Raw genomic sequence first — 16,276 nt, 5'->3', positions numbered from 1 at the left:
CCACTCCGTACACCTCATACACATGCGGCTCCACTCCGTACACCTCATACACACAGCTCTGCTCCGTACACCTCATACACACGGCTCCACTCCGTACACCTCATACACATGCGGCTCCACTCCGTACACCTCATACACACGCAGCCCAGCTCTGTACACCTCGTACACACACAGCTCTGCTCTGTACACCTTGTACACACACGGCTCCGCTCCGTACACCTCGTACACACACGGCTCCACTCCGTACACCTCATACACATGCGGCTCCACTCCGTACACCTCATACACACAGCTCCGCTCCGTACACCTCATACACACGGCTCCACTCCGTACACCTCATACACATGCGGCTCCACTCCGTACACCTCATACACACGCAGCCCAGCTCTGTACACCTCGTACACACACAGCTCCACTCCGTACACCTCATACACACGCGTTGCTCTGCTCCGTACACCTCGTACACACACGGCTCCGCTCCGTACACCTCATACACGCACGTTGCTCTGCTCCGTACGGCTCATACTCACAGCTCTGCTCCATACACCTCATACACACGGCATCCGCTCCGTACACCTAGTACACACACGGCTCCACTCCGTACACCTCTTACACACACGGCTCAGCTCCGTACACCTAGTACACACACGGCTCCACTCCGTGTACCTCATACACATGCGGCTCCACTCCGTACACCTCGTACACACACGGCTCTGCTCCGTATACATTGCAGTGGGTTCAAACCCCACCAAGGACAACACCTGCAAAGAGTTTGTATGTTCTCTCCGTGTTTGCGTGGGTTTCCTCTGGGTTCTCTGGTTTCCTCCCACATTCCAAACACATACTGATAGGGAATTTAGATTGTGAGCCCCAACGGGGACAGCGATGATAATGTGTGCAAACTGTAAAGCGCTGCGGAATATGTTAGCGCTATATAAAAAAAAAAGAAAGAAAAAAAGAAAGTACACACACGGCTCCGCTCCGTACATACACGGCTCCGCTCTGTACACTTTGAACACACACGGCTCCGCTATGTACACCTCATACACACACGGCTCTGCTCCATACACCTCGTACACACACGGCTCTGCTCCATACACCTCGTACACACACGGCTCCGCTATGTACACCTCATACACACACGGCTCTGCTCCATACACCTCGTACACACACGGCTCTGCTCCGTACACCTCATACACACACGGCTCTGCTCCGTACACCTCGTACACACACGGCTCTGCTCCATACACCTCGTACACACACGGCTCTGCTCCGTACACCTCGTACACACACGGCTCTGCTCCATACACCTCGTACACACACGGCTCTGCTCCATACACCTCGTACACACACGGCTCTGCTCCGTACCTCTCGTACACACACGGCTCTGCTACATCCACACTGTAAACCCCTCCTGACCCCACACATAAACTTCCCCTCATCCAGCACCATGACAACCAGCACAGCAGAGTCCTGCATACACTGAGGCCCCTGATCATGTGACCCCTGACTCCTCCCCTCCTGTGACCTCATCACAGGTCCTGTGCGCACAGAACAGCCATATATGTGGTGTGCGGCTCTGCAGGTGGAGGTAGGTGCTGGAGATTCCCCATTACTGGGCGGGGGCAGGGGGCAGTAACCCCTCCATTCCCGGAGATAGTGCCCCCAGCTCTGCCATGTGTATATGTACAGTAATAGAACGCTGGCTGTGCTCATGTATACAGGGGAGGGCGCTCTGGTTTGGGGACAGATGAGGCTTTCTCTCTGGGGTGGAGATTTTTGGGGACATTTCTGGATAGTGATATCTGCAGGTATACAGTAGATTAATCTGGTGGAACTGGAGCAGCGGCTACAGGAGAAAATGGAGATATCCTTTTCCAATCATTGTTGCGGTGCTGGTTCTGTAGCAGTTACCGCCAGCGTCGGACTGGCTCTCCGGAGGATCCTAGGTTGGCTGACCCTACTGTTGTAGTGTTGAACATCACCTGACGTCTGCAGCTCCACTATGGCCCCAGTTCCCCATTGCTTCCTCTTTATTTCCTCCTCTCACAGGAAGTTTCCGTCTTCCTTGCTGTGGAGCAGAGACGGTGACTGGCGGCTTCTGCTGTCCTGAGTGGAGGCTTTTTCCCTGCACTTAGTGACTGTGCTCTAAAGTGTGTATGTGTGTATATATATAAGGTGTGAATATTTATTGTGTAGGAGTGTGGACATATGTGTATACTCGTATAGTATGTGTATAGAAATTATTATAGCGCCATTTATTCCATGGCGCTTTACATCTGAGGAGGGGTATACATAATAAAACAAGTACAATAATCTTGAACAATACAAATCACGACTGGTACAAGAGGAGTGAGGACCCTGCCCGCGAAATCTCACAATCTACAAGGGATGGGTGAGAATACAGTAGGCGAGGGTAGAGCTGGTCGTGCAGCAGTTTGGTGGATCGGTGGTTACTGAAGGTTGTAGGCTTGCCGGAAGAGGTAGGTCTTCAGGTTCTTTTTGAAGGTTTCGTTGGTGGGTGAGAGTCTGATATGTTGTGGTAGAGGGTTCCAGAGTAGGGGTGATGCGCGAGAGAAATCTTGTATGCGGTTGTGGGGAGAGGAGATAAGAGGGGAGTAGAGAAGGAGATCTTGTGAGGATCGGAGGTTGTGTGCAGGAACCGGGAGATGAGGTCACAGATGTATGGAGGACACAGGTTGTGGATGGCTTTGTATGTCATGGTTAGGGTTTTGTACTGGAGTCTTTGGGTAATGGGGAGCCAGTGAAGGGATTGACAGAGGCTGGGGAATAGCAGGGGGACAGGTGGATTAGTTGGGCCACAGTGTTTAGAATAGATTGGAGGGGTGCGAGAGTATTAGAGGGGAGGCCACAGAGCAGGAGGTTGCAGTAGTCAAGGCGGGAGATGATGAGTGCATGGACTAGGGTTTTTGCAGATTCTTGGTTTAGAAATCTACGGATCCGGGAAATATTTTTGAGTTGAAGTTGGCAGGAATTGAATATGTGGTTTGAAGGAGAGATGAATGTTAGGGATTACTCTGAGGCAGCAAGCTTGTGGGACTGGGGAGAGTGGGCAGCCATTTACTCCGACAGATAGAGGGCGAGGTGAGGAGGTGGTGTGTGAGTGGGAGACGCTGAATGTCTGGTCTGTTAGGTACGACGAAATCCAAGATACGGCCAAGTCAGTGATGCCAAGAGATGAGAGGGTCTGTAATAGTAGGGAATGGTCCACTGTGTCAAAGGTTGAGGACAGGTCTAGGAGGAGGACAGAGTAGTGTTGCTTGGTTTTGGCAGTTAATACGTCATTGGTGACTTTAGCTAGAGTAGTTTCAGTGGAGTGATGCAGCCGTAAGCCAGATTGAAAGCGGTCGAAGAGGGAGAAGGAAGAGAGGTGGGAGGACAGTTCAAGATGGACGTGTTGTTCCAGTAGTTTTGAGGCATAGGGGAGAAGTGATATGGGGTGATAGCTAGATGTAGAGGATGAGTCAAGAGAAGGTTATTTGAGGATAGGTGTGATTGAGGCGTGTTTAAAGCTTGAGGGGAAAACACCAGTTGTTATTGATAGGTTGAAGAGATGGGTTAGAGTTAGGATGAAGTGGGATGGGATCAGGTAAAGTGCACAGGTGGTGAGATGTGATCTTGAGAGTAGAGTGGAGAGTCGATCTTCTGTAATGGTGGAGAAGTTGGTTTTGGAGGAGGAGGGCTGAGCAGTTAGGAGGAAGGGCTCTGGGGGTTGTCTACCAAAACTGTCTCTGATGTTATCAATCTTCTGCTTGAAAAATTAGGCAAAGTCTTCGGCCAAGATGAGTGGAGATGGTGGGGTGCTGGAGGACGGAGGAGAGAATTGAAAATGTTGAATAACTGTTTAGGGTTGTGAGAAAGGGATGATATGAGGGTTGAGAAATAAGTTTGTTTTGCTGCAGCAAGTGCGGCCTTGAAAGTAGTGAGGGACTGTTTGAATGCGATGAAGTGCTCGTTGGGGTGGGATCTTTTCCATCTCCGCTCAGCAACCCTGGTAGCCCGTCTCAGTTCTTTGGTCAGGCTGGTGTGCCAGGGCTGTCTGTTGATTTTGCCAGCTTTGGTATGTGTGAGAGGGGCGACCGATTCCAGAGCTACAGCTATTGTGGTGTTGTATAAAGCGGCAGCGACATCCGCATTGTGTAGGGAACTTATGTCTGTGAGAGGTAGGAGGGATTCAGAGAGTGAGTGTAGATCGAGGTGTTTAAGATTTTTGCGAGGGTATGCGAGTTTGTGGAGTGGGGATTGTGGACAAGGAGTGGAGAGGGAAGAGAATGTGAGTAGGTTGTGGTCAGAAAGAGGAAGAGGTGACTTAGAGAGGTTATGGGACTTCATTTAGTTATGAGTCTGAGTTGTGGTGCTGATGATAGAGAAGACATCACGGCCTGTATCTCTGGTTGGAGTAGAAACAATCCAGCTAGAGATTAGTGTGGCTGTCTCACGTGTGTTTATTGTCCAGCAGCTCAGTAAATTTAATTAGCTACCTACTGTAGCTAATGGGGCATTACCATGCGCTAGTTAAACTCACAGCATCCAAGATATGGGGCCTTAAAGGGAACCTGTCACCAGGGTTGGCCGATATAAGATGAGCAACCACCTTTCAGGGCTGATATACAGCATTTTGTAATGCTGTATATCTGACCCCACCCGACCTGTAAGAGAAGAAAAATAACTTTTATCATACTCACCTGTGGGGCGGTGCGGTTCGAGGGGTGTCTCTCTCCTTGGTCCAGCGCGTCCCATCTTCTTGCGATGTCGCCCTCCTGCTTGATTTGTGTGAATGATGCATCATCGACACAGTCTCCTTGGCATCACACTCCTTCGCAGGTGTACTCTGCCCTGTTGAGGGCAGAGCAAAGTACTACAGTGCGCAGGTACTGGGAAAGGTCAGAGAGGCCCTGAGCACTGCAGTACTTTGCTCTTCCCTAACAGGCAACCCCCACATGTATTCAGGCTGTCTAGCAGCCGCAAATCATGCAGTGACTCAAACCTAATCTCCAAGCACGCCCTAAATACTCGGAGACCACCCGAGCATGCTCTGAAAACCCGAGTAACAAGCACACTTGCTCATCACCAATAGGTATATATTTACGAGAAAAGGGGAATTAACCCCTTTCTGACCTTGGACGGGATAGTACTTCCGAGGTCAGATCCCCTGCTTTGATGCGGGCTCCGACAGTGAGCCAGCATCAAAGCTGGGACATGTCAGCTGTTTTGAACAGCTGACATGTGCCCGCAATAGCGACGGGTGGAAACTAGTTAAATGCCGCTGTCAAACGCTGACAGCGGCATTTAACTACAGCTTCCAGCCATCTGATGATCGCTCCTATGTAGCTGAGGTGATCCAGTTGTGCCAGCTTCTAGCCTCCCATGGAGGCTATTGAAGCATGGCTAAAGTACAAAAAAAATGTTTAAAAAAATATATAAAAGTTTAAATCGCCCCATTCAAAATAAAACAATAAAAAAATATAAAATATACACATATTTGGTATCACCGCATTCAGAATCGCCCGATCTATTTATAAAAAAAAGATTAACCTGATCGCTAAATGGTGTAGCGAGAAAAAAATTCTAAACGCCTGAATTACTTTTTTTGGTCGCCGCGACATTGCATTAAAATGCAATAACAGGCAATCAAAAGAACGTATCTGCCCAAAATGGTATTATTAAAAACGTCAGCTCAGCACGCAAAAAATATGCCCTCACCCGACCCCAGATCACGAAAAATGGAGACGCTATGGGCATTGGAAAATGGCGCAATTTTTTTTTTTTTTTTTTTTTAGCAACGTTTGGAATTTTTTTCACCACTTACCATATATACTCGAGTATAAGCCGAGATTTTCAGCCCAAATTTTGGGGCTGAAAGTCCCCTCTCGGCTTATACTCGAGTCATGATCGGAGGTGGGGTCGGCGGGTGAGGGGGAGAGAGGACTCATATACTCACCTAGTCCCGGCGCTCCTGTCGCTGTCCCTGCCTGTCCCATGGTCTCTGGGTGCCACAGCTCTTCTTCTGTTCAGCGGTCACGTGGGACCGCTCATTAAAGTAATGAATATGGACTCCACTCCCATAGAGGTGGAGCCGCATATTCATTCCTGTAATGAGCAGTCCCACGTGACCATGCCGGAGCAGGGGAGTATTTCATAGTCACCTATCCTCGTTCCACCCGCCGGGCGCCGCTTCGTCTTCCCGTCCTCTTGCAGTGACTGTGCAGGTCAGAGGGCGCGATGACGTGTTAGTGTGCGCGCCACCCTCTGCCTGAACAGTCAGTGCGGAGAGACGGGACGCTGAGGAGCAGCGGGCAGCAAGCAAGGAGAGGTGAGTATGTCTTTTTTTTCTTTTTTTTATCGCAGCAGCAGCAGCATTGCATGTGGCACCGCTATATATGGATCATCTTATGGGGCAATAATGAAATGTATGGAGCATTCTATATGGCACAGCTATATATGGAGCATCTATGGGGCAATAATGAAGTGTATGGAGCATTCTATATGGCACAGCTATATATGGAGCATCTATAGGGCCATAATGAACGGTATAGAGCATTATATGTGGCACAGCTATATATGGAGCATCTTATGAGGCAATAATGAATTGTATGGAGCATTCTATATGGCACAGCTTTATATGGAGCATCTTATGGGGCAATAATGAATTGTATGGAGCATTCTATATGGCACAGCTTTATATGGAGCATCTATGGGGCAATAATGAATTGTATGGAGCATTCTATATGGCACAGCTTTATATGGATATGCATGTAAAGAAGCTGCGGAGACACCATCACGTGTTTCTCGACGCAAGCAGTGAATAGCCAGGCCTTTCCCTGGGAAGGAACAACCACGGGAAGGGCAGCATCCTATTAAGGAAAGCCACCTATGCCAAGCATGGTATCCATCCACAGACAGCTGTTTCGGGGTTTTTGCCCCTCATCAGTGTGGAGTAGGAATCTGGCTATTAGGAGCAGTGCCTAGTAAAATGGCTATAAAGGCACAGATGATTGGCCTCGGGGAGACCAAAACATCCAACACTGCGGAGACACCATCACGTGTTTCTCAACGCAGTGATTCCAGAACACTGCCCCCATCCCTTATGGGAAATATGCAGATGCATGTAAAGAAGCTTTATATGGAGCATCTTATGGGGCAATAATGAAATGTATGGAGCATTCTATATGGCACAGTTTTAAATGGAGCATCTTATGGGGCCATAATGAACTGTATGCAGCATTACAAGGGGCACATTTTTATATGGAGCATCTTATGGGGCCATAATGAACTTTAATGCAGCATTACATGGGGCATATTTTTCTATGGAACATCTTATGGGCACATCATCAATTTATGGAGCATTACATGGGCCCATCATCAACTTTATGGAGCATTATATGGGCCCATCATCAACTGTATGGAGCATTATATGGGCCCATCATCAACTGTATGGAGCATTATATGGGCCCATCATCAACTTTATGGAGCATTATATGGGCCCACCATCAACTGTATGGAGCATTATATGGGCCCATCATGAACTTTATGGAGCATTTTATTTTTGAAATTTACCGGTAACTGCTGCATTTTCTACCCTAGGCTTATACTCGAGTCATTAGGTTTTTCCAGTTTTTTGTGGCAAAATTAGGGGAGTCGGCTTATACTCGGGCCGGTTTATACTCGAGTATATACGGTAGATAAAAAAGAACCTAGACATGTTTGGTGTCTATGAACTCGTAATGACCTGGAGAATCAAACTTGCAGGTCAGTTTTAGAATTAGTGAACCTAGCAAAATAGCCAAAAAAAAAAAACAAGTGTGGGATTGCACACTTTTTGCAATTTCACCGCACTTGAAATTTTTTTCCCTTTTTCTAGTAAGCGACATGGTAAAACCAATGATGTCATTCAAAAGTAAAACTCGTCCCGCAAAAAATAAGCCCTCACATGGCCATATTAACGGAAAAATAAAAAAAGTTATGACTCTGGGAAGGAGGGGAGGGAAAAACGAACACGGTAAAACGGAAAATCCCAAGGTCATGAAGGGATTACCAAGCAGGGTACAGCAAAACCCTTTAAAAACATATATTTAATAGAACGTAATTAAAATACACCATGCACAGTACAATCAACAAATGATTTCTATCCAATTGGGTGCCGCTGTGGGTCAACTGATCTAGCAAATTTATAAAGTGTAAAAGTGACACAGTATTAGAACAATGCAGCCATTGCTAAAGAGCATCTTTCAATCAAGGTAATTAGTAATTCTATGGTTACAGGTCATTATAAACTATCCCAGGTCATATCACAGATATCAGGCCTAGTTTTCCTTAGGATATACTGTATACTAGGCTGTACCTGCCTAGCAGCGGAGGTTGGCAACCTAATAATACGGGATTTGGTGTCCCTGCTCCACTGTGTCTCGCCCTTACTTGCCCTGGTTGTCCCTGCTAGACATAAAGATATAAATATATTTCTAATCTACACAGCACAGGTGCCCTTCTATAAAAGGCATTTAGAACATACTATAATAAAAATAGGAGACTTATTGTATTAGTCGTTAGTCATGTTGTCTGTTTTTCATGCCTCGACGCGTTTCCCCAATCAGTGTATCATCAGGAGGCCGAATTTGAAGGTTTATCACAATGGGCCTATGATTATCCTGCATGATTGTAGCTATCTCTACCTCTCACAAACTTTACCTTGATCTGTAACCATATAATTACCAATTATCTTGATTGAGAGATGCTCTATAGCATTATTCTATTATTGTATAATCTTTATATTATATAAATTTGATACATCAGTTGACCACGATTGGCACTCGATCGAATATAAATAATTTGTTGATTTGATTTTACTGTTCACAGGGTCGGGTGTTTTTAAGTATGTTGTAATAAATATGTTTCTAAAGGGTTTTGATATACACTAACTGTTTACATTCATGGAAAGACATTGGTCGCAGTGGTGATGCCAGTATGTACAACATTTGAGGCCCATGATGGGCTTCAGTGATTGTATCTTTATATACTGCCATTATGTTTTCAACCAGGGATTAACTATTGTGTTTATATGGAAATATAACGACCATTGTCCACAATCACGGAGAAGCAATTAAACTCGTGGTCCAGTTCATACTGAGAGAGACTATAGTATCTACATGGTCTTGGTCTATCTCCTCATATGTTTCCCCTGATTATCTTTAGTCATTGTATTATTACATTGGATTTTTATGATGCTACATCTGCTCATCTTCTCCACAATCAGGCCCCTACAATATCGGATCCTCTCAGTGGAGATCATCAATATAAGAAAATTTTCCTGATTGACCCTTCAAAGATGGATGGTAACAGGGACAAGGTGGCAGAGAGGATATTACACCTCACCCTAGAGATCCTATTGTGGCTTACTGGAGAGGTAAGAGATTCAAATGACGTCACATTACATCATTCTTAGGCTAGGTTCACATTGCGTTAGGGCAATCCGTTAAGCGCATAGCGCTAGCGGATTGCGCTAACGCAATGTTTATTTTGGGTCCGTGTTCGCCGTCCCCGCTAGCGCAGATCCCCGATCTGCGCTAGCGAGGGATGGACCTTGGACGCTGCAAGCAGCGTCCGAGGTCCGTCACAAAAGAACGGCACATCACTAGCGCATGCCAAAAATGGCATGCGCTAGCGATGCGCTACAGGCACAAATCACATTGCTGTCAATGGGTGCGCTAACAGACCCGTTGCACGGCGTTAACTGCAACATTTTCGCCGTGCAACGCAGTCCGTTAGCGTTAACCCATTAACGCAATGTGAACCTAGCATTATCTATGGGAATATAGATGGACAGAAAAGGAGAGGTGAGGACTCTGGGAATGTCTGTATTGAGATTTATGAATGAGTCTCTCCATAACCAGGAATACACAGTAGTGAAGAAGACCTCTAGTGAGCGGTGTCGGGACCATGCGTCTGAGGGATCGGGAAGACCCCTAAGCCCAATCACAGAGCCTCCACCCCACCCCCTGATACATGAGGACATCAATGACCAGAAGATCCTAGAACTGACCTACAAGATGATTGAGCTGCTGACTGGAGAGGTGACGCTGCTGGGATATTATACAGTAATGCTATGAAGGGATCGGGGCGATGACTGAATCATAATATGTAACATTAAAAAACTTGGCACTTGGATAGAAGAACAGTGAAATAAAGTTTCTTTTAATATTGCAATCAAAACGTTGAACGTTTTCAGTCTTGTATTCAGACCTTCATCAGAACTGATTGCTGGAGGTTAGGAGAGGAACGCGCTACTGTATGCGATGTGCGACTGTTCTTCTATCCGAGTGCCAAGGATTTTTTTAATGTTAATATGGGCTTATTACCCTACTTGTGCACCCTTTCCTCTGACTAGCAGTGCCGTGTAATACTTCTCGTCATTGTATCATTTTATGTGTCAGGTTCCCATGAGGTGTCAGGATGTCACCATCTATTTCTCCATGAAGGAGTGGGAATATTTAGAAGGACATAAAGATCTATACAAGGACGTCATGATGGAGGTTCCCCAGCCCCTCACATCACCAGGTAATAGACAGGACTAAATACACACAGCCTATAATTATCTGTATGTAAAGAATGAATTCAGTCCCTGTATGTGTTTCCTCCAGTTCTATCCAGTAATAGGACAACACCAGAGAGATGTCCCCATCCTCTTCTTCCACAAGACTGCAAGCAAGAAAATCCCAATGTTCCTCAGAATCATCAGGTAGATGGAGAGAAGGTGTCATGAGATCTTCCCTATGATGTGTAGACGGCTGTGAAGGTCTTGTGCTCAGTCATATCCACCAGTATTATATGTTTTATACTTGTGTAATGAGAACGGTGGAGATGGCAGGATTAGAGCTGATCTTAGATGTGACTTCTCATCTGTCTGTGACTTTTACAATGTTTATTTCAGGGTGAAGATCTGACCCATATTAATACTAAAGACACATATGTGAGGGGTGATGAGTGGTGTAAAGAGGAGATTCCTACATATGACTACCCAGGTGAGTAGTAACCACTAACTGTTGAGAAATCATAGATTCTTCTCAGTCACTGGCTGGTACCATAGGAGTTATGTGTAGCTGATAAATGTAGTTGCTTTATTAATACTAAAAAGCCTGTTACTTCTCTGTTGCTAAAAATGGGAACATTATTAAGCAATATGATGACCAAGAAATCTCTTGTTTCTCAGTTCTTGCAGACATTTAAATAGAAAAATTGTATATTTTGGTTTTGGGTTTTATGTGATATATTAGTATTTTAAGCTTTGAACTATTATGCAATTTGTGTAAAATGTAAAGAAATGTAAATGTAAAAAAATGTAAAGATGTGGTCCCATGATTAATAGGAAATACCTTAATAATATACAGTATATACTTGAGTATAAGCCGAGACCCCTAAGTTTGCCACAAAAAACTGCGAAAACTTAATGACTCTAGTATAAGCCTAGGGTGGCAAATGCAGCAGCTACTTGTAAATTTCAAAAATAAAAATAGATACCAATAAAAGTAAAATTAATTGAGACATCAGTAGGTTAAGTGTTTTTGAAAGTCCACATTGAATCAGGAGCCCCATATAATGCCCCATAAAGTTCATGATGGGCCCCATAAGATGCTCCATACAAAATACACCCCATTTAATGCTCCATAAAGTTCATGATGGGCCCCATAAGATGCTCCATATTAAAATATGCCCCATATAATGCTGCACAAAGGTTAATAATGGCCCCATAAGATGCTCCATATTAAAATATGCCCCATATAATGCTGCACAAAGGATAATGATGGCCCCATAAGATGCTCCATAGAATATTAAGCCCCATATAATGCTCCATAAAAGTTGATGGCCCCATAATATGCTCCATAGAATAATATGCCACATATGCTGCTGCTGCGATTTAAAAAAAAAAAAAGACATACATCTCGCCCCCAGCCGAGCAGGCGGGGACATCGGCGCGCTTTGGGGGCCAGGTGCCGGAGTCGCTGCTGGCTCAGGCCCCCGGCACTTGCGATATTCACCTGTCCCCGTTCCACCGCCGTGCGCCACTGTGTCTTCTAGGTCTCTGCAGTAACTGTTCAGGCAGAAGGCGCGCGCTAAACAAGTTATCGTGCCCTCTGAATGTCACAGCCAGAGCACGCGGAAGACAGACCCCAGCGGTGGAACGGGGACAGGTGAATATTGCATGGCTCGCCCTCCCCCATTATACTCACAATCCTGGCACGGTCTCTGCACTTTCCTGCTTCTCCGATGGTGTCCGGCGCCGGAAGCTTGTTCCTGTGTTCAGCGGTCACATGGTGCCGCTCATTAACGTAATGAATATGCGCTCAACGCCTATGGGAGTGCAGGTCCATATTCATTACTTTATTGAGCGGTACCACATGACCGCTGAACACAGGAACAAGCTGCCGGCGCCAGAGACCATCTGAGAAGCAGGGACTTGCAGAGATCGGGCCAGGACAGGGTGAGTATGAGGTGACAGCCGCCGGCTCCCGCCAACCCCCTGGGACAATGACTGGAGTACAAGCCAAGAGGGGCACTTTCAGCTTAAAAAATGGGCTGAAAATCTCAGCTTATACTCAAGTATATACAGTAATAACAGCACATGACATTAAAAAGTGTTTTAGTATGTGGCTGTATTTGTCGCATATTTTTCTACCTTCTCTTGAATTTGAGTTTTGCTTCATCTCTTGTAATCTGTATGTAAATATTTTATATAGAAAAACTTAAAAATACCAATTTAATAAAACTATATTTCAGATAAATAAAAATAATCAATTTTATTCTTGCAGGTGACTGTATCAGGAGTTCAGAGGGACATATAATATCTTTAGATTTTAAACAAGAAGATCATGGTATCTCACAAAATGCATATGAAGAGCAGGCAATTATCCCAGAAAAACAATCAGCCCTTCACAGCACAGATCTATCTTCTAATCCTTTTCAACAAATCCTATCTCCTCATTCATTACAGACTGTGATGTCATGTTTAGAATATGGATCATGTCTTAACTGTCAATTGAAACTTATAAGAAATGAGGGAATGAACAGAGGGGAGAAGTCCTTTTCATGCTTAGAATGTAGGAATTGTTTTTCTCGGAAGCCAAGGCGAAAACCTCAAACAGGGGAGAAGCCATTTTCATGCTCAGAATGTGGGAAATGTTTTAAGCAGAAGGCATATCTTGCTATACATCAGAGAATTCACACTGGGGAGAAGCCGTTTATATGTCCAGAATGTGGGAAATGTTTTAACCAACAAGCACATCTTTTTGTGCATCAGAAAATTCACACAGGAGAGAAGCCATATTCATGTTTCGAATGTGGGAAACGGTTTTCTCAGAAATCAAAACTTATTGACCATCAAATAACACACACAGGTGAGAAACCATTTTCATGTTCAGAATGTGGGAAATGTTTTAAACAAAAGTGGAGCCTTGTTACACATCAACGAACTCACACAGGGGAGAAGCCGCACTCGTGTACAGAATGTGGGAAGTGTTTTAACCTAAAATCAGTTCTTGCTAAGCATATGAGAAGTCACACCGGAGAGAAACCATATTCATGTTTAGAATGTGGGAGATGTTTTTCTTGGAAATCACATCTTGTTGATCATCAAAAAACTCATACAGGGGAGAAGCCATTTTCATGCTCAGAATGTGGTAAACGTTTTTCCCGGAAATCAAATCTTGTTGATCATCTAAAAACTCACACAGTGCAAATGCCATTTTTATGCTGACGGACCAATCTGTTCTGATGCTCAGAATGTGGGTAATGTTTTAATCGAAAATCATCTTGCTAAGCTTCAGAGAAATCCCATAGGAGAGAAGCCATTTTCATGCTTGGTATGAGCAAAATGTTTTTCTTGGGAACCAAATCATGTTAACATCCAAAATATTTAAACAAGCCAGACTCCATATTTATGTCCTGAATATGTAAAATGTTTTACAGCTATCTACAAACTGCTTAGTAGAAATAATTGATATGATGTGAGCCAGAGTGTAGTATTTTAAGGAATTCACTTAACTTGGTGAATTTAAAGAATTTGTTGAATATTCTTAGCGCAAATCGCATAAATGACCGCCAATATATTACACAGTCAGCTAGAAAAGACTTCCAAAACCTTGGTTTCGGCTGTGCAGGCTCGCCCATAATTTTTTGCAGTTATCATGTCATGCCCAGCCAATGGAGGCATTATCATAGCCTGTATAAAATCAGAAGCAGGGAATGCAGCTGTCATTTTGATGATAATCTGGATAGTTAGTAGACATCCCAACTTAGCCATAGATAAATTGGTGGCAGTGATAGATCACAGTGGTTATAGTGTTGCTGCATTTCATGCAAAAGCGGATTATAGACACTACTTAATATTTTTAATCCCACATTATTAGTTATATTTAAAGTACTTGTACACCACACCAATTCTGCAGCTGTTGTGTTTTAGACTTGCCATCTACATGACATTTCTTAGTCCATTCCTTTTGGTGAAGTGGGAATTTGTTTTTCAAAACTGTGACAAAAGTTAATTCTAGTGTAGTAAAAAAATATATAGTAAAAGAAACAAATGGCAATTAATGAGAAAATGTAAAATAAAAACCAAACCTGTCATGGTATCTAACAATTAAGAATGTAGGAGTCGCACTACCACTTGTTCTGGCTGTCCGGGCAGTATTACTACCAAACAAAGGTGACAATTCCCTTCCTTTGTGTACAGCAAGCATAATAATGGAGAGGAATTGTGGGTCGGGAAGGACTAACTATAAGACACAGTACTCAGATTATTACAGAAGAATTATGTTATTTCTGTCAGTGACACCGTCAGATTGCATTATGTCAATGACATCTCTCTGTTCTGATCTTTAATCCCTATAGCCACAATTAATGAAAACATTTCACAACAGTTTCTTACAGTTGATGTTTTGCATGAGATGAAAAGTGTTTTTTGAATTTTAGTGGAGGACTCAAATGTGTAGCTATGGTGGTGGTGGTGGTGGTGGTAGTAGTGGTGACACTGGTAGCCATGCTGGTGGGGCAACACCAGTGTCACTGGTAACCCTGGTGATAGTGGCATTCTGATTCAGGGCAAATCTAGAGGAGGGAATGAGGATGGGGCACATTGTCATGCCCCTCATATTTACATTGAAAAAAAAAGGGATGTAACAAAGGATCATGGAAGAACAACTTCTACATCCTCATTACTCCCCTGGAACTGTTGGGGATTGGCAGGAACAATATATCAAGCAAAATCTTGGGGACGAGAAGAAACAGCAGCAGGTGCAGGGGGTGGCATTTTTTTACAGGCATGGGACAAGGCTAACAGTCTGTGTTAAATTAATGTTGACGACTATGCTTGTTACGATGACCAAATGTGACAAGTCACAGAGGAGGTCAGAAAATTAACAAAAGCGATCCTCGTTCATGCTGTCGAGAATGGCAAAACAACATGCTCGATTTGCTTGTAAGCTGAAATCCGTATCTTTAGAGATGACTATTAACTAGCCATGCTTTTAGTTCCTTACTATAATAGATAAATGGGGAGTTTTTTCAACTTCTGAAAGGTGGTCAGAATTGATGTGATGGCAAGATATCCTGTCTACCGTGAGCAAATGTCTGACCAATAGACTCTTCTCCGCTCCCAGTAGAGTCAACGCCTCCCCACCTGTTAAAACGCTACTGCTAAAAGCAGCCGAAGCAGTAGCAGTGATTGTATAGTATAAATGACAAGATGGACTAGATATTTTATTAGCTGCTGAGCTCTAATTAGATCACCTATAGAATTTGTCTGTCCTCTCTGTTCTATTCGGTTTCATGCCAAGAGTCCCGAAACAGAAAGTTCTCATATTGTAATTTTCTATGCCATGACTAAGAACTTGTCAAATTTAGATTTTAAACGTGTATGCTAATATGGCTATTGTGTGTTTGTGTGTTTAACCTTCTGCATGTGAGTCTTAATGGATTAATAAAGAATTGTACATTTTAATGACCCAGAAAATGAGTAGTTGGACTTCCTTTTTCTGCTGAGTTCAATACAAAATGCCATCCATTTTCTGCCTGGGGTTATTCCACTGCACCACCCTAATAAGTGTTTATAGGTTGCAGGCAGAGAAGACTCGCCCGTAGCTGCGGCAACTTGAGCTGGAGAGGATGAAGCGGCTATGGTCAGAGAATCCAACTGGGCATTTACAGTCCTTAAATATGACAAAATGTTTTTTTGATGATCATTCTGATGTGAAAGTTCTTGGTACAAGTC

At 44.2% G+C, this 16,276-nt stretch overlaps 1 protein-coding gene across 1 annotated transcript; it reads left to right on the top strand.

The window, feature by feature from the left end:
• The first annotated feature begins 1,551 nt into the window (after positions 1-1,551).
• Positions 1,552-16,018, top strand: LOC138663963 (zinc finger protein 25-like). Its single transcript, XM_069750350.1, has 7 exons — positions 1,552-1,591; positions 9,272-9,421; positions 9,909-10,088; positions 10,449-10,572; positions 10,656-10,753; positions 10,946-11,036; positions 12,822-16,018. Exons 1-7 carry the CDS (start codon positions 1,565-1,567, stop codon positions 13,763-13,765), a joined length of 1,614 nt encoding a protein of 537 aa, XP_069606451.1. The 5' UTR covers positions 1,552-1,564; the 3' UTR covers positions 13,766-16,018.
• The last annotated feature ends 258 nt before the right edge of the window (positions 16,019-16,276 follow it).

The sequence above is a fragment of the Ranitomeya imitator genome, chromosome 2 (genome assembly GCF_032444005.1).
Source record: "Ranitomeya imitator isolate aRanImi1 chromosome 2, aRanImi1.pri, whole genome shotgun sequence".
NCBI classification, from domain to species: Eukaryota; Metazoa; Chordata; class Amphibia; order Anura; family Dendrobatidae; genus Ranitomeya; species Ranitomeya imitator.
This window is presented reverse-complemented; position numbering and strand designations above follow the sequence as displayed.

Excerpts from the sequence above, each read along its gene's own strand:
- LOC138663963 (XM_069750350.1), top strand. The coding sequence starts at position 1,565 with ATGTGGTGTGCGGCTCTGCAGGTGGAG. Across the intron at positions 1,592-9,271 it reads GTGCGGCTCTGCAGGTGGAG|GCCCCTACAATATCGGATCC; the intron begins GTAGGTGCTGGA and ends CTCCACAATCAG. Across the intron at positions 10,089-10,448 it reads TTGAGCTGCTGACTGGAGAG|GTTCCCATGAGGTGTCAGGA; the intron begins GTGACGCTGCTG and ends TTTATGTGTCAG.